This window comes from Takifugu flavidus, chromosome 16, assembly GCF_003711565.1.
Source record: "Takifugu flavidus isolate HTHZ2018 chromosome 16, ASM371156v2, whole genome shotgun sequence".
In the NCBI taxonomy this organism is placed as follows: Eukaryota; Metazoa; Chordata; class Actinopteri; order Tetraodontiformes; family Tetraodontidae; genus Takifugu; species Takifugu flavidus.
The window spans coordinates 9205779-9230125 of record NC_079535.1 but is presented as its reverse complement, the minus strand read 5'-3'; the positions used below and the strand labels follow the sequence as shown (position 1 = coordinate 9230125).

Genomic DNA, 24347 nt, shown 5'->3' with positions numbered 1-24347 from the left:
CCTTTTTCGTTTGCTACCGGACACTGTTGACCCGAACACAGACACTCGGATCTCCTCATTCGGAGTGTTTACTTGTTCCAAACAGGACAGAGCGCCGAGCCCACTCGTCCATTCCAGCAAAATTTGTTCAGCAACTCATGCTTGAAAACCACAGATTGTTCTTCTTATTTTGGAACTAAAACAACAGTTGAGGCTCGTTCAGAGATAAAATTGAATCAGCGAGTCATAAAGCGGAACCCGTTACCGCAAACAGGTTTTTTCATTTGGTCCAAACAGCACCGAAGAAAACAGAGAGCGTCATGTCTGGTTCATCATAAGCAAGACTGGAATATTTGTTGACCTAAGCGGTTCAAAACAATTGTTCTCCGCTATTTCCATGACTCATGACAGGAAATCTGGTTAAAAAAAAAATCACAATTAAGTCACATTGAAATAATTCATGTTAGGTTTTTCATCAGGATTGCAGTATTAAATGGGATAAACAAGATCCCTCTAAATTTTAAATCGACCAGATTTATGGAGTGAAAGCCAGTTTTATTTCGCCTCTGAGAAATCCTAAATGCCAGACAGAAGACATGTGATGCGCAATGAGCGCTTGGCCAGGCTCCAGACAGACGCTTTCTCAGGCTGCGCTTCCTGGGGGACAGGTCTTCTGTCAGTGGTATGGCTCGGTCGCCCCGGGCGTCAGACGCAACTGTTTTTTGTTGTTTTTTTTGTCCTCACATTTGCAAAACTGAAACAGGAAGTGCTGAATCTCAGAGGATCAAATAGCTGCAGGATGACAGAGGTTGAACGGACAGACGAAATGCAGCACGGAAACCCGGAAACATGTTGGATTCGCATTTCACAACTGAGGACTGAGATTCCTGTTCTGGTTTGCAGTTGAATTAAGTGCTTATGATTTTTTGCACGCATGCAAGTAGTCATATTCTGACGCGAGTATTCCCGCAGCTCAATCAAGGGGATCCTTGAGTCATGCTAAAACTGAGTGTTCGTCGGTATCTGAGGAAAGTGTGAAGAGTTTGAGCGGAGTTTGGAATATCAAACATGACAGCAGTTGCATGCTTGGAGGTCCAAGAGAAAGGCGCTGAAAGCTCACTCCAAATACGTGAAACCATCAACGTCTGCAGGCGGCAACCTATTCGCTATAGCCAGAACCAGAGTCTGTTGCAAACCACATGTTGAGATTAGTGCACTCGACAAGTGCGTGAGACCAACACTAAGCTGACTGCCTCTGTTTCAGTCACAGCAGGTCACACTTTCATCCATAATACAGAATGAGATAACACAACCGTGAACAGATCGCTGAGCGGCCACGCCTGAGCTAGTCTTTCCATGTAACAATCAGCTCAGGAAACACGCAGGGCTGTAAAGTACATGAAGGAATGAAAGGAATTAGCCAAGGGGATGAGAAGTTGACCGCAGATGGATGAAAAGACACCACGCGGCCGAAGTGGCTACAGATACAAACGGTCCGCCACAGCAGGTCCTGATTCTTGGATCAGGTGCCTGGGCGATTAAGGGTTTCCTATGAATAATTATGGGTTTCTGTACATGTGCTAATCCCAAGCACATGGTAGAAGGCAGTATAGGAATCACTTAGTGTCAGCTTACCCTCCACAGCACACACTGCTTTAATATTCTCCACACCAAATATGCTTCCCTCTTAATATGTACCATATGAAGAGGTTTTTCATTACATGATATGGGTTAATTACAGTGCCGGATAAGTATTGTGTGTGTAGTACACTGGAAAAGCCTCATTGCATTTGCACTGCAGCATAACTAGTCAAGAACATGGAGAATTCTTTAGATTTCTATTTTCAAAGCATTAGAAGACTGATGAGACTGTGACCACAGACATTCTTATTATGGGAGGGTTATGTTGAATTAGATACATAAAAAAGAAACCAAACAATGAGCTGAAAATATCAATGTTGCATCCCGCAAGTAGTACAGCAAAGTCACCGCTGACGTAAGGGCTCGGAAAAACCCCGTTTTCGCTTTAGTGGTGGTCTCTAAATCAAAACGAGTCCACCGAGCTGAGCCAAACACAACCGCTGTCCCTCTCAAAGGCCACTGAGCAAAAATAAAGCAAAGGCCTCTCAGAAAAGGCAAATTACAGTGTCTGGCCTTTACTTGAATAGTTGTTGATTATTTTACAGGCAGACAGAAACTGCCCTGGAATACGAGCTAGCTCCCAGGACTTTTATTGGGGTGGCGGCTGCTCCTCCCACGACTCGCTGCTGAGGTGAAACAAGTGTAGGGCTTCTGAGAGCGTTTGAACCCCAGGCCTGTGAGTCAGTGTCGAGGTGCACGAATGCTTGTTGCGGGGTGTCAAGAAAAAAAAAAAAGAAAGGAAGAGCTGGCGTCACCGCTTAGCAACTCACGGTAGATGGTCAGATGTGGTCATAACTGGGCTCCCAGTCAGACATGTTGCACGAGCGGTTCAGCCAAATGTGAAATCCTCAGCCAGCATCTTCTCACTCAAATGCTGGGGAAAGGCAGGTGAGTTTTCGCTAATCTGCAAACTATTTCTGAAGAATCAAAGCGCAGACGGTTTTCAGAGTTTCCACATGCTAATGAGAGCCATGGTTCACAAATGCACCGCACGCGAGCGAGACAGGGGGCGCTCACACGTCAATAAATTGGACTTTGAGGGTCAAATGTGTGTGAGAGCAGTACGACTCCTCCAAAACCCAAAATACGCAGTCGGTTGGAGGGTTCCTTTCGATACTCAAAGCTGGAGTTTGGCTTTAAAGTAGAACAAATAATATTTGGAATAGTGACCTGTCTCCATTTGAAAGGCTGCCTTAAGCCTGCCGTGAACATTCGGTTTTTCATTGTTTCTCTATAACTCCATGATGCATCATTGTCTGTTGCTTTGACTTTTGACCAATAACAGAGTGGAATATTAGACAGGGGGTGCTCAAGAGGTACAGGAGCTGCTGGAGCTGTCAAGGCAAGAAACATGTAATATTGTTCCCCCCCAACATACTTAATATTGCTGGAGCCATATTTAAACACAGCCAAACGCATGGCAATGTGTTGGATTGTCAAGGTGAGCAGCTGGTTTCAATCTTCCCTTATCACACTGCGGGCCGCCGCACGCTTATTCCAGGGCCAGACAGACAACATCATAAAGAGCAGTGAGGAGGTGGCCCCATGTAGCCAAGACCGGGGCTGATGGAGGGGGCGGAGGTCTGATCTGTCAGCGATCAGAACTGCGGCAGCATATTCTCCCTTAATCTCCATCTGCTGGTAGTCCAATAAAAACTGGAGGTCATGAGAATGTGAAGCTGTGTCGCTATCTGCATCTGTGTGCTGGTTACAGTCTCTGCCTCTCTAACACAATCACGCTCACACACGAGGATGAAAAAAAAACAGTTAACCACATGTGTGCACAAACACACACAGACACACACACACACAGAATCACCCACAAACACCCGCAGCTTGTACGCACAGTCCAACACATCATTCCATTCTGATGCTCTCAGACTGCGTCTCCCTGCTTTGCCTGTCACTCTCCAGTGACGATTTGGACTGTTTCTCTTATAGGAAAAAAAAAGAACTGGCCCTTTTTTGCATTTAATATTCTACACAAACCAGATTTGTTGTTTTATGGTGCTGTGAGAGCAACACACAGTCGAAAAAAGTAATAAACCAAAACTGATGCAACACTGGTATCTCATGCCTCAGGTATCCCAGGCATGTAATGCTGTATAGATCATAAAGAAGATTCTGTTTCTGTTGGACGACTTTGGGCCCAGATGCACCATAAGCACAACCTGAGGCTGTCAGCACAGGTGATTGGACCTCTCAAAGGGAAGAGAAAACCAGATAAACAGCAGTTCTCTGGGTCCACCCTGCTATTGGGTTTGTCTTCCAGGAGGCCACTCTCATCAGGCGGCCTCACACTGCAACAATTGACCTGAATTTCAAGGGTTCTCCTGTCTCGGTCCCTCACGTGGAAAGACCCTGACATCATCGTCGATGACTCTGCGTGCCAGACAGGTGTCGTTATGTGTGCACTGAGGGAGAGTCCTGTAGAATACATACTGCAGAATGAAGGAATTGTTGCCAGCCCGTGCACTTTTCCAGAAAAAAAACATAATTTTAACCAGAATCCACATGCTAGATAAATTGAATTACAGTCCGTGCACACTACAAAAATAATCCATAAAATGCATATGTCTATTCTTTCAGCCTAAAGACAGTTACTCCCAAACTCTGCCTGTTTCTTCTTAATATAATTGACTCTAACTACGCGTGGTTTAACCACTCACCGCAGTCTGCGTTGTCCTCTCCCTCGAGGCCAGGCTGGCAGCCCACGAAGCAGTGATAGGAGCCGATGGTGTTCTCGCAGCGCCAGGTGCCACACACCAAACTACCAAACTCTTTGCACTCGTTCTGGTCTATATGGACATCAACAAAGAGACACGCAGATGTTGTCAGTAAGACAGGTAGAGGTGCAAAGGCGACCACGTGCACTGACACACACACTTGTAGTCCCTCAAGCTCTCCTCTGTTTCCAGTGTAATGGCGATACAGCAGGAGGCAGCCAGGAGGCCTGCGGTGTAGCTGTCCTAAGTAAAATGCAGCAGGCAGCAGGAAGAGCCAAGAACAATATTATAAGAGCAACTAAAGAACTTGTGAAGGAGCTGAAGGGAGACGTACCACAAGGGAGAAACACCTTTTACTCACAATGGGATCATTCATAATTCCCCCAAGGGGAAAGGGGTTTAGAGCTTCAGCCTTGTAATTTAGGCACCCTTAGTGCTGGGACTATGGAAGAGAGGTCTAAGCCAAGCCTGAAACCCTTTAGTAAATCTGCCATCGCCAACAGTGCTACACTGACGCCAAACTGCCAATGCTGACATGTTGGTTTGCTCAGCAGTAGGACCCTCACCTCAGGGTTGGTGGGGTCTGTTGTTTCTGAAGTATATGAGGAGACATCACAGTTTGGTCTTACCTTCACAGTCTGCTGCTTCATCGTTGTATTTGAAGCCGGCTTCACACAAGCACAGGAAGGAGCCGTCGGTGTTGAGACACTGTCCCCGGAGGCACACGTTGTCTTGACCGCACTCGTCCACATCTGAGACCCCCAAAAAGGAGAGACAAAATCAAGAGACATTAAAGAAAGGGTGGGCTCAGATTTCTTCCATATTACAAGATAACTAAGTATCTGCTTTTAGGCTCTGCCTTTATTAAATCAAGAGCTTCCTCCTTTGCATAATTGTGTCTTAAAAGATTGCGCAATCAAGCGCCTGTCTGCACGCAAGACACATCGGCCATTTGCAGCACTTACCAAGATACTGGCAAACAGGAAATAAATGAGAACAAAAACATTTACCTCAGCTTTCCAGGCTGAGAACATTTCCTCCCAACTCGTAAAAAATTAAATAAAAAAACAGACGCGACATACGTGATTAGCTGGGGATTGTTGGATAATTGCAGCATTTACAACATCCCTTGTAAGGTGCTTGGGGTAAAAGGGTATGGGGGGAGTCATTGGGGGTGGGAGAAACCCTGCTTTCCTTGATCAAATTCTGATAATCAGCCGAATGTTTCAGAAACAACACGATAAACAGCCATTTTAGGGCACAAACAGCAATACCTCAGACCTAAAGTAAACACATAAATACTGGAAAGCTTTGGAGTTGATTCCGGGACTTCAAAGTCTTCTGTGGCACAAGCTCTGCGCTTGGAATTGCATTAAAAAGTGTTTCTGCAGTAAATCCTTTATTATGCTTGATCTGTTTTTGCTGAGAGATCGTCCCGGTCAAGGCCAGGCATCATTTTGGCGTCAGCGTGTTTCAGTCCGGGCAAACCCACAAACATTCATCCTCCCTTTACCTCACCCCCACAGGCTCATGTCAGAGGGATCTGGCTTTTAGTGTGTCAACACGGCGCGCACACAATGGCGGGCGGCATGGAAGTACATGAAAACAGCTGATTTATGGGATAATTAGAGACCTGTATTTGAGGTGGCAGGCAGCCAAAGTACCTGGTGCAGTCTGGGCAGTTTTTCTCTCAGCCAGTGGACAATCGCTAAGGTGCTCTGAGGCAAAAACCTCCCCTCCGTTCAAGGACCGACCCAAGTCCAATCCAGAGAGCCAGACCTGCTGTACCTGTTTCAGATTACGACAGCCCATTTCACTGCCAGACTTCCTGCCTTTTGCTTAACTTTAGCTCTTCAGTATTTTTGCAGGACACACCAGTAATAACACTGATCCAATTCTGACCCCGGAGCCAAACTTATTTCATGTATTTTGACAGCGAATGCTGCAGTCTGTTGACAAGAAAAGCACTTCTTTGCTGATGACCTGTCTCAATTTTGTTCAATTGTTGGGTCAATGGGTGCGGGTGGAACGACATCAAACTAATGTTGAAGACTGGACCGAGACATCTGCTGAGGCAAGTCAGGGGCCCCCCAGACCCAGGACAGGACAGGACAGAACGGTGAGAATACCCTCCGTCTTCCCACTTAAGCAAATAAACTTTTCCCACATAAAAAGAATATAAAAGATTTACATCTTGTACATCCTAAAACCATTTTGGCAACTTTTAACTCACCCAATTACACAAATCCCATGAAGCAACATGAAAACCCCCCTTGTTACTACTAGAGGTCCAAGGACCGCACGCTGCTGTACCTTGACAGCCTGTTTTTTCATTGATGTTGGCATATCCCTTAGGACAGATGCACATGTAGGAGCCCTCAGTGTTCAGACAGTCTCCTTCTCCACACAGTCCCGCTGTAGTTAAACACTCATCGATGTCTGCATACAAACACATAAATGCACAAAGGTCAGGGCAAGCTAGTCATCGCTGTTCATTCACACTGTCATACAGCCTGTACCTCTGCAGGTCGTCCCATCCACCAGCTCCATCCCTGAAGGACAGGAGCAGCTGTAGGAGCCGATTGTGTTGGTGCACTGACCTCCCAGACACAGCTTGTTGTCCTCGCATTCATTCACATCTGCGCTGGCGGACACACAAGAATATTCAGACATCATCAGCGTGTCACACGCTCACCAGCTGTAAAGCTTTCAGGAATATCAGCCAGAATCTCCACAGGCACTGCAACTGCTGTGTTTTTACTGTAGTAGGTCACACTACAGTGGAACCGATGACATGAAAATGATCTCGGAGAATCTGTGAACTCCGGTCGCAGCAGCAAAATTTCCGCGATACCGCACCTTCGCACGAGAGTCCGCTGGATGAAGCCATGAAACCTGGGTCACAGGCTGTGCAGGAGAAGGAGCCCTCTGTGTTGGTGCAAACACCTGTGGGGCATGCACCTGGAATCTGGCACTCATCAATGTCTAAGAAACAGTAGAAGACAGCGAGGTTAGATACAGGTTATCTCTTATCAACTCAAGCAATTGGACCCCTGAAAAGTGTCCTTTTTCGATAGGCGGATCTCTTATCTATTAGAAATTATTAATGACTGTGTGTGACTCAGCCAAACATACAATAAGCAAAGCCCCCTTTATTAGATCGCACTGACAGTGTTTTATTAAGAAGGGAGGAAAGATAAGTATGCAGCACGGTCGTCAAACCTGAAAAAGCTAGCTATCACAGGTGCTGGCTGATTACTGCATCCACTAGCAATTCCTAGCGCTAACGTTATCACTGCAAATTCCTCTGACTTCTACATATTGTATTTCTCTCAGAAAAAAAATAGCCCAGGTCACTTGGGCGATTTCTCAATTTTGCCTTGGATGAGTACAGCATGAGTGCACTGCCGTGCACGGAAGGCAGAGGAGAGGTTGACTTTATTTCATGTGGAGAATTTAATATTTTCCATGGCATCAGCGCCGACCATTAAAATCCTATCACAGGCTTGGACTCTGTCTTGTTGTGGGGAATTTTTTCCACACACACACACAGACACACACACGCACACACACACACACACACACACACACACACACACACACACACACACACACACACACAGACACACATCAGTGGGGGGTCTTCCTTCTGGGCTGGGTCACAAGAAACAAGGCACGATGTATATAACTAACCAAGGCTGCATGTAGGGCTCTTTAAACAATCATTCCTTCACTGCCTCCAATGAAGTCATGACAGATCTAACCACCCTGGACTTGTCAAAGAAGTCATTGCGCTGCATTGATCTCATTAATCATGTCGAGGAGAATTACTGAGCCACGGAAAGACTTTCTATGATCCCACTCTTATGCATTCATTTCTTTAAACTGTGATCTAATGTAACTTTGGTCCAATGTTTAACACAGTGACAGTTCAAACGGTTCTAGGCAGCTGTGAGTGTGAGCCACAGCGTTGTCAGTTTACCCTCACAGCCGTGACCATCCTCAGACAGTTTGAGACCGGCCCCACAGCTCCTGCAGGTGTAGGATCCTGGGCTGTTTAAACACAGCTGGCCTGGGCACAGGTTAGCCACCATGCACTCATCCACATCTGGACACAAAGCATAGACACATTTGAGTACAAATTACCATCTCTGGCTTCAAATGAAGAAAGCCTGCCGGGTGTAATTAGCTCAATCAATAATCACAGGATGTCGACACTTCTATCTTTTGAGCTGAGCTATCTGCAGACAGTTGGTCTGACATCATTTTTTTTCTATTTGAGGACTAGTGTCTCATTGTGTTGTGCAAGGATGGAATGAATGGTGCCAGAGGTGGAGGGGTCCACAATCCAACTATGATGTGATGTCTGGAAGAGGTATTTTGGGATTTTGGGCTCAGATAAGGAGGGGGGGTGCGTGGGCTTTGAGGTCATATCTCTTACACCTAATGCCGTTTACAGCTGCACATTCACCTTTGTGAGCGGTTTCCAGGGGAGGAAGTCACACAAACACGCACCTGTTTGGAGCAACAAAGGCACATTTTTGTACAAACACAGCTGAAAGCCTCACCTTCACACTGCTGTCCATCCTCAGACACCGTAAAACCAGGCTGACATGTGATACACATGAAGGAACCCTCCGTGTTTGTACACGTTCCCTGGGGGCATGTGGTGGGCAGCGCACACTCATCAATATCTGATGGGAAACAAAGCGGACGAGTCAGACAGCGAGTGAAGGAAAGGACTTTTCTCTGCAGCCAAGAATTGAAGACTCAAGGCAAGAACCAAAAAGAAAGTGTTGGGTTTTACAGGCTGCATAAAAACACATGTGGTGGCATGCAGGAGTTCATTAAAGGAGCGGTGGAGCCTTACCTTCACAGAGCTCACCATCATATGACACTTTGTACCCTGCAGGGCAGTTCTCACAGGTATAAGAGCCCTCTGAGTTTAGACAGATCCCATTGGCACAGGTATCCAAAGACTGGCACTCATCAATATCTACGGAAAGCACATGCATACGGGCAAAGACCTGCATAAATATTACTATAAAAATAATATAAAATTTAGGGGAATTCAGCTTCACCACAATGGAATTTTAATGATGAGCTGACTGCACAGGTGTGCTAATAGGTTTTACTGAGCGATGAGGACAGATGGGATCTACCTTCACATCTCTGCCGGTCAGCAGAGACCCTGTAGCCAGCCTTACATCGGGTACAGCTGTAAGATCCTTCGGTGTTGGCACACACCCCGCCGAGGCAAAAGTTCTCCTGAGAACACTCATCCACGTCTAGCAGCAGAGATAAGCATCAAACGTGGCCACACAACTCAACAGTTTGGCCTGATTCGCGCTGAACGAACCTTCGCAACTCAGTCCGTCGGCAGAAGGTCCAAATCCGAGCCTGCAGTTCTCACAAACGTAGGAACCAGGGGTGTTGATGCACATGCCTCCAATGCATGCGTTACTGACCGCACACTCATTGACATCTAACAGAGACATAGAATGCAGACATCATTCAGTCACACTGCTGCACTGCCAGCTGGTATGCTGCCCCCAACCACTCAGCACAATTCCCTGCAGACCTTCGCAGCTTCTTTCATCTGACGTGACCTGGTAACCGTGGTTACAGGTACATTTGTGGGTGCCATCCAGGTTGACACAGTGGCCATGGAGACAGACACCAGGGAGGAGGCACTCATCCACATCTGAAGGAAAGGATCCAGAGGAAGCGAAAAAGGGGGGATCAGAAAGAAAGAAAAGCACTAATGTTTTGTAGCTTTTTCATTAGCTGTAAATGGTCCCACAAAGCTTATGTAATAGGCATATAAAGAAGCATTCAGAGAGCTGTTCGTTAGGAAGCAGGAGTTAATTATGTTTGAGTCGCTGACTGACTGCTACTACCTTTGCAAACGTTGTCTGAGGAAAGTTTGTATCCTTGGAAGCAATTGCACCTATAGGAGCCCTCGGAGTTGACACACCTACCCTGGCCACACAGCGTCTGGTTCGAACACTCGTTTATATCTGCAGACAGGAGGTGGGCGGACAGGACAGAAAGCACATGAGAATAGCGTGCAGCGTAGTTAGCATACTGCAGCTCTTATTACAGGATTTTTACTCGTGAACTTGCATTGTTTATTTTTCAAACATATCTTTAAAATCAGAAACAGGAATAAATTGTTCAGGAAAAACAATCGTGCACGCAGCACATCGAATCGGCTGTCGAAATCTTCCGTGCCTTTTATCTACACAAAAACGTAGATAAACGTTCTTTGGTTGTGAAAATGCGTAGGCAGTTCCAAGGAAAGATGCAATCGCGTCGCCACATTGTAATCACATGTGTAATTGAGAAAATGTGTTATTTTTATAACGTGTATCAGGTCTTTCATGTAATAGACTCTATCAAACCAGTGAAGCTGAAAAACAGGAAAAGAAGACAGAAAAAAAGGGCACCTAGGTATAAAAACAATGTGCTGGTGCCAGCGGTGCAGCAGTAAATAGGAAGCAATTACGGCCTAACTATTGCATAAATTGAGTTTAAAACAGCAGTGATTGCATTACATCAGCACACTAAACCAAACCTCATTCATAAAGGCAACTTTTACTATTTGAACAGTATTAGCTCTTTTTTCCATTCAGGTCAGTTCACCTGGAGTTATATTTGAACAAGATGTCACGCAGGAATTATACTTAACAGTGTCATTTGAATGGGTCAAGTTAAGCCCGATTATGTGGCCCAGGGCAGTGAAAGAGGAAGGGAAAGGTAGAGAGGAAGGAAAAGTATTTTTCTGTATGGGAGGTGGAGAGAGGATGCTCCACCGAGAGTGATAAAGACGATGAAAACACCGCAGTGATTCACAGACTGGGGTTTGTTTGCTTAGCCGCGGGCACTGCCAGATGTCTGTCAGTGTGGCCTGTTGCTTTGTTTCCTCAATCATCTGGCATCTTTCAGGCCTCTCCGATAAGCGCTAACAAGGCAATGGAGCTGTGTTCTCTATCACACCGGCTATTCGGCTTATCCACGATTCGCTCAATTGGCCCCAAACTGCTGCGCTACTGTCTAAACGCCTGCAGCAAGGCTGAAATCACTGCTTTATACGACTCCCACTGCTCTGGACGTATAGGCCTAAAGTCAGGAGTGTGTAGAGTCAAAATATTTAGCTCCAGTGTCTCCCTTATTGCTCTCAGTTACTATTTATACTTCCCAGTTTTATATGGAATGAATAATATTAGTGCACCCACAGAGAATAGATGTTTTAAAGAATTCTTTCGATTATTCCTTGCTTCCCTTTACTGTGTTTTTCCAAATTCTTACAGGTCCTGTGACATGTTTCATCATTAAGTTATGTAATGTTAAAATATACCTAAAATATATCTAACAGAGTTACAAATTCACTGTAGTCTGGTAGAAAGAAGACTGATATAGATTGAAATTAACCCGATCATGCTGTTACACTCACTAATAGCTTGTAGTAAATATAATTATGATACTAGAGGTCAAGGATCGGTTAAGACTTTATGTTGGGTTCTTAAATAACAATAATCTGAACAAGTTTAACTAATTCCATGTGTTTACCTTGTTACTGTGTGCATGGTCATGAGAGGGAGCAAAATAACAGGAAAAATGAGTTGTTATTCACTCCAAAAAAAGCCCATTTCTACCGATCTACTGTGTTACATGTATTAAGATTAATCTGTTTAGATCGGAACATGCTGGCTGCAGACATGTCTGCCGTGTTTTGAATATAATGGGCATATAGCATTTGACTTTTGGGGCGTGGATGCCAAAGACTGCAGCTATTCCTTAATGAGGAAAAAGTTAAATTAAGTTACGAAAGCCGCACTGATGGGCGGATAAACGTTTCCTTCTCATCGTACTGCTTCTCTATTTAGTTTTAAGAAGTAGTTTTGACAATAAGGTCTGGGGATTATCTTGAGTAAATGAGTCATAATATCTGGGCCAAGATGTTGCTGTTGAATATTACAGGGGTACGTTTTCTTTGGCACTACGAGCACCACAAACTATTCCTTCTTCTTTCATTATATGTGAGAGAAGGCAGACAGCTCTTCAAAATTCTGCAAAAGGCCAATTAGCCTTAGTAGATGAACTACAGTACAAGGAGAGCTCTTCCTGTAAATAAGGATCTCAGATGTCAGAGATGCTGAGAAGTTGAATATAAAATATATGCAGACATTAAATCACAGCTACAGTTAATGTAGGTGCATTTGTTCCCCCTCAGCTCTGCTTTAGCTTTTCACATCTCTGAAATAACAATAACAACCAGAAGCTTGGGTTTCCAAACAAATTATAAGGCTACAAGATCATCGAGAGGGGATGTGGTCAGTAACACGATTGAGGCTATTATATAACCTGGCCACATACAAGTTTGGTGCCACTCACGCACCCGACGCACCAATTGTGCACTCAAATCGGCTACTCGATAGTTCTACAGAAGGCCGCAATCAACAGTATGAGTGAGTGAGTGAGTGCATTAGTCTGCGAGTCACAACCTCTCTGAGGGATTTGACCCCTTAGACCTCATCATACATCTCCCGTGACTGCTCAGCACCTAAACCCAGGAGTGGTAACGCAGCCTCGATGGCCTACGCTGGGCCCAACAGCACAGTGGCCAGAGCTGTCCAACAACAATAGGCTCTTTGCTTAAGACTGTGGCCAAGAGAAAATATTTGGACTCTCCCAAATTGAAGTATTATAAACAATCTTTTTACAGGGGCCAGCGATATCGAAAGATCAGCAATAACACCGTAAATGTGTTTCAACAATGTTGGGGATATGAAGACAGGGTTGGTTGGAGGGGTTGATATATCTTATGTGGAAAAACTGAATGGAGAGAGGGTGGAGGGCTGCGCATGCCATCATCGCTGCGGTTATGACATGTCCCTCGTTGGACATAAAACATCAAATATTTGGTCTTTTGAAGCTTCAAATACGACTTATTTTACAACAAGTTGCACACATCAGCAGCAAGCGTCTCCTTGCCGTGCCGACATGTTGCACCTTTTGGGGAACTGCGCAGCATCATAAGCTGTCAAGAAGTCATTAACGGTGCAGTTTGTGGCCGTGCAACTGACAGCAGCTGCTTTGTATGCCTAAATGTGACCTAATACAGAAAGCCTTCGCCGATGAGGAGGGAAACCCAGCGTATTTCTATGTGGTGGTCAGAAACACCCTGAGGAGTGTGAGCAGTGGTGGCGGTGTTGCTGTGCAATAGTGGTGTGTGGGATTGCCTTACCCACGCATCTGTCATCAGCAGGCCTAAAGCCTGGGCTGCAAAGCTGGCACCGGAAAGAGCCGGCTGTGTTGACACACCCACCGTTGGGACAGGATCTGGAATCTCTGCACTCATCCACATCTGCTCGAGTGGAATGATGCAAAGGAAGAGTAATTATTTGCATGCAAACATATAGTCCTGAAGCAGTTGCAGCTCTGTTCCTTGGCTCAGCTGCAGGAAAATATCGCTGTTTTGTTATTGCGCTACCACTTTTAATCATGGAAGCAAACAAATAGGTCTGGGTTGTGCCGTTATGTAACCTGATCATGTGTGCACAGAAGCTTGTGCATGCATGTCACCTTCGCATAGGCCTCTCCAGGACTTGGCAAATCCGCTATTGCATTCACAGGTGTAAGATCCCTCTGTGTTGACGCATCTGCCATTCTGGCACTTGTTGGGCATGCTGCATTCATTAATGTCTGCCAGTTTGAATGAAAAGCATGAAGAACGAAAAAGAAGGTGACTATTGTGTTCAGCGTTAAGTAGAACAGAATGTTTTCTTATTGAATGGTGCTGACAGACAAGAACTTAGGCTGCCCTAGCAGAAGGACTGAAAGGCAAAGCGCAGTTTTCAGTCACGTCGAACCCATTACTGTCAGTTAGAGCGACTCACCTTGACAGGACTTCCTGTTCTGGGTGATCACCTGGCTGTAGCCACTGTGGCACTGACAGGTGTAGGAACCGTAAGAGTTGACGCAGCGGCCCTTCCCCTCGCACGGGTCAGCGTCGCACTCGTTCACATCTGCAACAGGAAACAGAAAGCGACAGCGGAGGACAGAAGGAAAAGGGATCAAATTCAAGGCAACACCGTATTCCAGCGCTGTTTACTTTCCAAAGTCCTGACTTTGGATCCAATCAGCGTGGGCCGTGGCCCAGTGGAGGCTGAGCAGAGCCAAGGCCTTCACCGTGAGGTAAGAGAACACTGCAGCGTGGCAGCTTTTTGGATGGCTACTGTGCTGTTGTTAAGCATCACAGAACAAGTCAACATAAACAAACGGATCTTTTTCATTTTATGACGCTTGCTGCTGATATCTCGCTACAGGGATGGACAAAGCTTGTGCGCCCTCTTTTCTACTGTTTCTACGCACCAATGCAGTTGGTCTGCAGCGCGCTGAGCTTGAATCCTGGCTCACACAGGCAGGTGTAGCCGGTCTGCACAGGAACACATTTCCCGTGGCCACATATGGCGGGGGCAATGGCACACTTGTTGATTCCTAGGAAAAGCCACAGAGAGTCATAATTCAGGAAATATAAAACAATATTTCTGACACGCGGTCAACTGACTTTACAGACACTTTAAATCTAAGAACTCGCATTCCAGTAACACATGTTGTTCTTCATGGAAACCCATCTTGCTGTTTTATTGGTGGGATCCTGGATGGGAGAACAGGTTTTACAGTGCAGTAGGGTTCTCACAGGTGGTTTGGAGACCTTTCAAAGGGCCTGAGCAGAAAGGGGTCATGCACAATAGAGCCTGACATTAGTGCAGTTCTGCTCCATTCCCAATGATATGCGGTGCTCTCTAGGACCACTGGAGATCTTTGTCTCTTCATTAGTGTACCTAGCACTCCTCCTGTTCTCTCTGTGACACCAAACACACTTTAACCTTGTATTCTTAGCATCCTCTTCCAAGAGGCACACAGTTTCTTGTTTTCTTGCCCTCTCAGCCTCTGTACAGCAGGATATCTTTAAGCCAAATTGGCTCCGAGAAATGGGTTAAGTAAAATCGCTCCAGATGAAACGTTACAAGATGCGCTTCCTTCTGCCAACATCTGAAGAGACACGCTCCCTGCTCCCTACACATGCTGAATGGCTTATCTCCTCTATTGTGTGCTTTACCTGTATCTTTGTGGGTGGGTCCCTTTAAATCTGGTGTCAGGTTAACATTAGGGTATTCAGGAGAAGTCTCTGTAAAGAGTGCTCGAGGCTGGGTGAGACATCTAACCGGGTGTCACAGTAAATCCGCCCCCGTGATCAAAACTCACTTGTTTTCCTAACTCCCACTGCCTCATCTATCCCTCAGTGGGCAGCCATTTAAAAATAGTCCACATTTTCCCCCAGACTAAAAACTGAACAATGACCAAAATAAATGAGCCAGACTCGCTGAGTGGAGTCAAGTCTGACACATTAATGTTTTCACTGGCGTGACAGCCGAGCAGACGAGGGTTGATTGGAGGCTGCCACCTCACTGCAGGGGCGAGCGATTTGTCCTTGAATACACATCACATGTCTGTGCACGACTGAAAAGTATTATTAAGCCCCGAGCTTAAGTGATGCTACGTGAACCCACAGGGAGTATTAAAGGGCAACGTTCAGGTATTTGTTAAGGGGAAACAAGGACTGTTTTGTGTTCAGTGTGAGTAAAGCCAAGAGAAAAATACCTGGATAATTCAGCGGTGAGTCAGTCACAACGGCCGGCTGGAGAGGGAGCACAGAAACCACGTTAAAAAACATCATGAGCAAAAAGTTGGGGAGCTCTTGTCATCGTGCTGCTAATTAGATGCGTCTCCCTTAAAATGTGGTCTGAATATGTTATGTAATCAAAATAAAGCCTCCAGCGGAGGTAGCTGGTGCGTATCGTTCTAGACAAACATTTCACAAGATGTACCAAAAGGCAGACATGACGAGAGAACTTACCAGGCTCACAGTTTCCACATCTGTCATGAGACAGAAATAAAGAGGAAAAGGTTCATCAGAAGCAGAAATTGGCTCTGTTTGCATTAACATGTACCAGTTGTGACCACACATAACATGCGCAGTATTTCAGGCTATGATTTTACACTTGCAGCACTGTAGGTCTTTATCTCTTATAAACCGCTGCTTACATCACATTCAGTAGATCCCCTTAGTCAGAGAGAAAATTGTGGAAGTTAAACAAGAGGTATATCTGATAATGAAGACAAAAAGCCTTAAATATTTATAGACCCATCTCTTTATGTAAATCAAAACGCTGTAGCCGTGCCAATAAGGACTTCACAAACACTTCAAATCAGGGGGATATATTTACACAAAACCCCGCTGACTGAAATGGATGTGGACAAATGTTGATTACATGTGTGTGCCATGGTGATGATCAGAGGGTTTTACTTTGATGGATGAGAATCACAGTTTTCGCCTGAACACGGGAGGGTTTTTTTTTATTTACGAGAGGGATGACAACATCCTGTTAATGTTTGTATTCCCACAAAACTACACATCAGTTGACTGTCCTTCATTGTTTATTTAATGGGCTGTGGTTAAAAACCACACAGGCGGTTACCATGTTTGGATAAGCATGAACACAGTACATTCATCTAGGTCGGATTCAGCATTAAGAATAAACGTTACCTGGCAGTGATTTACCACCATGCCAGGTTTCATTCTCACCTTCTGGCTGTTCGACCGAGGCTGGGTGGAAGTGTTGGGGGGGCTGCTGTGGAGTCAGAGGGTCCTGGGGCACTGTTTCGGGATATTCCGGGTACTGGGGTATCTGCGGAGTCTGGGGGTAGCTGGGATGCTGAGGGTCGAATGACAGCGACGGGTAGGATGGGATCTGAGGGTAGACGTGACTTTGCTCCTCCCACGACACACCTGTGCTTTGCACACCATCTTCTCCCAAGTGTCTGACAGAAATCTGAACATCGGAGAGCGAGTAGGTGTACCCATGGCCCGCTGGGCAGATTTCCTTGAAGTGATCTGCGGTGTGGAAGACACAAGGGTAAAAAAATGAACCATCGAAAACACCTTTGCATATTCTCCAAAATGCTGCCATTTTGTCTGAGGCCTACAGAGTGACTTTCATTCATAACACTGTTAAGTTTCAGAACTAGCGAGCAGGCAGGCCGCATGTGCCACACTGGGTGAACCCAGTCCCAGTGGTGGGATTTGAAAACACAAGGGCACAATTAAACAAACACAACCAAGGGGAAGATCACATGACACCGACTGATCTTTGAGCTGTTTGGGCTTGTGAGTGAAAGGCTAGTAGAGGTTTGGCTCATTGGACAATTGGAGGGAGACAGTGCGTCTTTGTATACCAACCCAGCAAACCTCAGTGATGGTGAATCCATTACAATCGAGAAGCGCTGTGCACCCTGTTTGACCTGAAACCAGCAGCTGCCTGTGCAAAAAGAGCCTGCAATCGAGACCCCGGTGATGACAGATCTGTGGTGACTGTAAATGATGGCATGAATGCAGGAAATGTGGATTTAATTCTACTGAATGATGAATTTAAAGGAGATGATATCGAAGCTACATGTGTTCAGGGACAACAGGAGGGAACATGGTCAGAAGACGGAATGTTAAGTCAATGGGCTCCTGTTACCGAGTTGCATGAAATCGGCACAGTTTTGCCCAGAACACGGCTATAACAGCTTGTCAGGATGTAGAAATGTTAGAAATGAGTCTGCGTGTCTGTGTTCTCTGTCCTGGCTCTTCAGCACCACGGAGGTCCATGTCCCTGATATTTTGATCTATGACAATCCCCATGAATCACTGGCCCGTACAGACACTCTATAAAACCAGCGTATTTCTCTCAAACTTTGAAGATTAGATCGGCATGAAAAAAAGATGACAACTACTTCCTATGTTTCACTTGGCCCCGCTATTTAGGCTTGCTGGTCTATTATCGGTGTTTCTCCCTGAGGATTAGAGTGATAACACAAAGCTGACTCCCACTATTATGTAGCCTCCAAAATATGAAAACTCTTATGTTGTTGGTCCTTCTCCATTCCAAACATGTGTGGTTATTCTTTAACCACATTAAAAGCCTGGCAGAGAGCTGACTGGCAGCTGATTGGTCTACAGCCTTTTGCCTACCATAGATAGAACTTATGAAAGAACGCGTCCAGAATCTTTTACATGTGCAAAAGTGAGTCGTTTTCCGACAGGAACACTAAAACAGACAAGATGGGTCTGGATTTGAATAGGTGTGTTGTCATACAGGGAGTTTTGGGGAGTGTACCTGAGCCTTGTAAGGGGCAGCGATCGCAGCCAGCACCCCAGGCTTTGCCCACACGGCTGCAGCAGCAGATCTGCTTGGTGATGTGTTGTGCTACTGGCACCGAGCACGTCCCCGCTGACACAGATCGGTAGCATAAAGCCTTCTGATGGGACACCGCCTTGTCCGCTGAGAACAGAAGTGGATAAGTTAAATTTCCATTACACACATTTCATATGTGTGAGAGCTGAGGGGCGACACTTACAGACGCAGTTCTTGCTTTCAAGGTCTAGCATGTAGCCCACTTTGCACAGACACCTGTAACTTCCTTTGGTGTTGAGGCATTCTGCATTCTTGCAGATCCCAGGTAAGAGGCACTCGTTGATGTCTGTCAAATACACACAGCATTTGTGGAAAGAGTATTAAATACAAAATATTTAACAAATACGCACACACACACACACACACATCCAGATAGGCCTCACTGACGCCTCCCTCTAACTTCTGCTTTGTCCTTGAAATACAGTCAAGTGGACACAGAGGGAAAAGCGGAATGTTTGGTGTTCACATTAGGATCGTACTCGGCGACTTTCCTTTCGACTGTCCAACGAGGTTAATAGCATCCGTAGTCGACGTCAGTAAGTCATAAAGAGGATTTTCCTCTCTCTAGACTGATTCATTGGCTGGAGTGATACAGAGACTGTTGCATTTTGCTTGCTGCTCCGACAGCTCCTGAGCCTCTAAGCCAATTTCAGGCAACCTACCCAGTTAATGTGCCAGCCAGGGGGACATATTTCAGAGGCTCAGTCATGCAATCACGTTGGGACTAAGCAAAGTTTGTTGTTCGACCGTGTTAAACAAAGTGTACATCATTAGGTCCTTTCCAATTGCTGTGACGACTGGAACTCGACAGCCTGCCACAGCCGATTTTCCCCATTCTAATTAATCTGCTCTTGTTTTGTTGTTTGGTTCTTGGTGGAAAAAGTGAGTTTATTGGGGATTGAGGCCGATAAATTCTGTGGACTGAAACAAAGCCAAGGAATGCCTCAATGTTCTTTTTGTTGATTGTAGTTGTTTCCCCGTTTTCTAATCTGCATTGCTCATTGTTTTTCCACTTCTCTGCTGACTTCACTGTCTCACTCTGAAGGTATTTGCTTTGACCTTAATATGGCACCTCTGCCCACTTCTCGGCTGGTTTTAAAATCTAAAGGCAAAGACTTGTTAATATTCTGTAGGGTAGGAATGCAGGAATGTCAGTTTGGTTTTACTGGTACCTAATCTGGTCAGGGTTCAGGTCAGCCGTGGGCAGAACCTTTATCACATGTGGTCTTTACCCAATGATCGTGTCCTGCTATTGATACAGCCTTCGGGTGGGTTGATCTACTTAATGATGAGTGCAACATATTAAAGTGACTTTCAGACTCGGTAAGTGGTCCTCCTGCCACCTTCCTCTACACGAGTAATTATTTTCTTGAGTGATTCACACAGACAGATGCAAAATAATTTGTGGACACTGTAAATGCAGTTGGCAGCGCCAGCCTGGAAATATCTTTGGGAAGTTGGAGCAACAGAAACGAATCCAGACTCCTTCAAAAGTCTCCAACCAGGCACGGTTGAGGATAAACAGAAATGGTGACTAAAGCCAAAGTAACCATTACTGGGAAAAGCTATTTTCACAAGCAAATTCCTGCTGCATAACCAAATATACTAAGGTCTGAGCGTGTTATGATGAATGTCAAATATCATTGATGTAATAATGTGTAGCTTTTATTCAGCTGATCCAAAATGTCAAACGACTTATGTAAGACTTCCACCCTGTCACTCTTTGATGCTTGGTGTGAGTAGTAAAGACTTTGCTCCCAGCGCCGGACATCACCCACAACCGAGCTTGTGCATGCTTTTTTGTGGGGATCTTGTTTATCAGCACAAATTCAGCCAACCATATTTCTTTAAAGCAGCTTTTTGTCTCTCAGTGTGAGACATTAGGTTAGACCAATGCGATTAATGGCAGGGACTTTAGGAATTGTGACCAACTTCCTTGTTGTAAACTCAGAAACGTCTACAAACAACTCAAAAACAATAGCAAAAGGGAGAAATTTCTGAATTTGCTAGCGCATCAACGCAGCATTTTTTGCATATTAATATAAGTAAGCCTTTGTTACTTTTTACTAAAATCAAGAACTTCACATGTCAACCTGTCTCAACCTGTGCAGCCTTGAGCAGAAAACATGATGAACCTATTGAACTAGGACCTGAGACCCGTCAGAGATGCAATCAGAGCTGTCCATTGGACCGTTGTGTTGTTGCACTCCAAGGGCTTCAGCAAGCACTGCCTTTTGGATTATGACACCATTAATCAAGTCAGTCACACAGCCTAAGTAGGCTGTCAGAAAGGCTACATTTTGTTAGTGAACATGTCAGCATTGCTTTCATTGTTCACAGATTAAGCAGTGCATTTTTCTACTGTCTCTCAGCCAAGGTTTATTTGTTCATGTCAATTAATCCCAGGGCTGTATACTAACAACATCAGCAAACACAAATAGTTTAAAACCTGTAGAAAAAGACCATCTGTGGGTGCCGTCACGAGAAATGAGGCTTTCGATTGGATACTTCTCGGGAGCTGCAAAATCGAGGCAATGTCTGAATTTTTGCAAATAGCCTGAGCTTGTTTACGTCTGGTTGGTGGTGCTGGAAGATTGGAGCGCGATAAACAGATCTTTTATTGGAGCTGCCCTCCTCGAGAGCCACGTTTAATCACAGCCGGCTGTACCAGTTCGCACTCGGCACACCAAACACCAATTAAACCAGCAGCCCCAGCTGCTTATTGGCTGCTGAACTTTGACCCCAGGCAAAGGCTAATTGTAGACTTGACCTGGTTCCCACAGGAGCCAAGTGTACAGCAAGAAACACTTGCAAGAGGGACATGGAAGCAGGAAAAGGCTGTTATAGGTGACCTATTAAATATAAATCAGTGTGATTATGAGGACAACCCTGAATTAAGAACACACTCATTCATATGTTGTTTAACTTACCTTGACAGTGTGTGAGATTCAACCGTTTAAAGCCTTTGGAACACTCCACCTGTCCATTGGAGATCACGGCATACGCTGCAAACACAGAGAAAGCTTAGATGTAGACCAAAAGGGTCCCACACTTCCTCACACAGTATTTGGCTTTACACGGTGGGGGAGGGGCAGCATCAGGAGAAGATCGTATAACTTACAGATGTCAGCTTCTCGGCAGGGTGAAAAAATAAATGCGAGGACCTACAGTTGGTCTCCAGAGTGAGTGTATGGAAACAGATGCCCATCAAACCCATTTATAAGACAGCACTGCCACCCAGCAGAATGTAAGAACAACACAAGACGTCATTTAAAATCATACTAACTTTAACTCTCTTTAACCTCGAGGGACAGCTAATGGAAGCGATTACATCATAAATATGTGGTGGAAGCCTACATGACAGTCCTGACCTTTAGTGTGGAACTACTTAAATAAAAGATGAACACTTAAGCATGCTCCCATGGAGTGATGATTACTGTAGGGTTAAACGAAAGGTGACGGGCTCATGATGCCTTTTTGCTTGTTTTGGCAAGGCCATAAAAAAGATGTGGTTTAAGATTTAACTGTGTCCACAGATTAGGGTTCTAATCTAACACTGATCTGTATGCACAGTGTTAGATCCTGCAGCAGAGGCTAATATGACCACATTCTGAACACAGATTAAGAATTTTGTGTCTTTGGAGTGACAAAATATGTTTGAACTGTGACTAATGGCACAATTACAAACATGACAGATTTGTTTGTAACTGCTCGAATTAGAATGACAAATCTGACAGATTATCCGGAAGGATTCTAAACTCTAACTAATCAGACATATAAGATTTTGCTTGTATTGGAATCTATTAGGGCGGTTCTTAGGATTAGACATTATAAGATTAAACAAATAAAGAACTTGATTAATAGTCGTTTTAATCCTTGGCATCATCATGCGCAATAATGCTATCCATGTTTTGGGGATTACAGAAATCAGGAACAATGATGGTGATGACAGTCTTTGGCTTCACCAGGCATCCACAAAAGATCGTATCCTGTTTGTGTTGCTTTCAACTTCTTGGAACTGAGGCAAAATGTTGAAAACAGAGGTGACAACAAAAAAGTCCCAGGGATTTGAGAGTGGTTGAAAAGATATTAAAGCTGCAATGCATTAATCATCCATTCTGTTGGGTCCATGATTGGTTGCTGGTGTTCAGGGAGGGACTGGAATTCAGGCCGCAAGGAGTCATTCTGGGAATGGTTCTGAACGCTAGTGCTTTGTTTTGGACCTGCTGTGACCCAGTGGTGCGGGCAAGGTCAATGTACCTGAAGGTTGACAAATTTGAAGTGGGTCAGCGTGAATGAGGCAATGGCAAAAGAGGCGGAACTGTGTCAACGTAAACACCCCTGTTCCAGCCCGTTCACCGCCTCCTCATCGTCCTCCGCGCTCCTCCTAATCCCTCGTTTCAAAATTTCTGGGTAATGAGCTGTTTTGGTAGGCTGGTGGGCACGCCCTCCTGCAGCGATGGGATCAGGGAAAGTCTGGCCTGAGTTACAGCAGGGCGCACATGCCAGTGGCAGCCCAGTGGGGGAGGTCCGGGTGTCTCAATAAAGCTTATTAGCCTGTAGGCGAGGACCTCTGTGGTCACCAGCAACTTAAAACAACTAAAACAACTAAAACTCACAATCAGAGTTCAGCTTAGAGGGTCCTTCTATACCATGTTGTCTATTCCATAAATGACTTGTGGAATTTCTCATCTGTCTCCATTTCCATGCCTCTTCCTTTCTATTTAACAGACATTTTGAGTAAAAAACAAAAACATACAGAGTTCTGCAAAACTGAGCTCTGACTGCACATCATTAGGGTCACCCTTAGTTACAAAGACTGCATCCACTAGAGGAACAAACAGCAACTTCCAACTGTCCAACAAAAGGCTTTGTCACCCTTTACTAATTTCCAGTCTGCCTCCATTCAGTTGTGTTGTGCATTCCACTGGCAAGTGTTCAATAATATTTGCTCAAATTCCGTGACCCGAAAGTGTAATTCCGCATCCTTTGGCGGTTCCGTCCTAAATCAGAGTAAATCCCTTTAGTGTTCTTTCAACGTGAAGGTTACTTTTGCTCCTGACAGAGGGACACTGTCGGCATTCATATGAAAGAACGGCTTATGCAAAATAAAAGACAAAAAAAGAGCAGAGGAAGAGGAAGCGGAATGAGAACGGAAAGGTTTATTGACAGAAGGAACCTGACCTGTAATTTGGTATAATCGTAGCCTAGACCACCCATCCTGGGCGCTGTTCTCCAAGGGTGATTGGGGAGTCTGGTTTATCACTCACAGGGCTCAGACCAGCTTTCCACAAGGACTTTCCTTAAAGGCAACATCGGTGTTGGACTGCTCCCCTGAACTGGCTCGAAAAATCTGACTCCGTTTCAGAGCGTAGGGGAGTACGGAGGGACTGATACCGTTCCACTCCATTTGGGGTCATTCTTTGAATGTAACTTAGAGCGAAGCCAAGGAGCCTTTCCACTATTTTACTTTTTGACATGCCGCCACAGGACATTGTGGTGCCACAAGACAAAACCAAAAAGACCTCTTTAATCACCGTAAAGGGTTTCAGGAGTTGCTGGAGTGGCAGCGCCAGCTCGGCTTGGCCTTGGAGCAAAGGCCTGATTGGAGAAAACAGCTTGAATGGGAGTGACTACATTTGAAAAAAAACAAAACAGGAATAATTCCTTTGCACGCAAGACATTTACCATA

General features: G+C 45.2%; 1 protein-coding gene across 1 annotated transcript in view; it reads right to left on the bottom strand.

The window, feature by feature from the left end:
- The window catches only part of LOC130540101 (latent-transforming growth factor beta-binding protein 1-like), a 66103-nt gene that overhangs the window by 7318 nt on the left and 34438 nt on the right, over positions 1-24347 (bottom strand). Inside the window, 23 exon segments of the mRNA XM_057059003.1 lie at positions 4290-4418; positions 4976-5098; positions 6660-6785; positions 6866-6985; positions 7206-7331; positions 8329-8454; positions 8915-9040; positions 9217-9342; positions 9509-9634; positions 9706-9831; positions 9928-10050; positions 10247-10366; positions 13597-13716; positions 13935-14054; positions 14249-14377; positions 14724-14849; positions 15475-15543; positions 16017-16053; positions 16273-16292; positions 17002-17310; positions 18578-18742; positions 18819-18941; positions 21586-21660. Of these exon segments, the coding sequence (XP_056914983.1) occupies positions 4290-4418; positions 4976-5098; positions 6660-6785; positions 6866-6985; positions 7206-7331; positions 8329-8454; positions 8915-9040; positions 9217-9342; positions 9509-9634; positions 9706-9831; positions 9928-10050; positions 10247-10366; positions 13597-13716; positions 13935-14054; positions 14249-14377; positions 14724-14849; positions 15475-15543; positions 16017-16053; positions 16273-16292; positions 17002-17310; positions 18578-18742; positions 18819-18941; positions 21586-21660 (2790 nt within the window).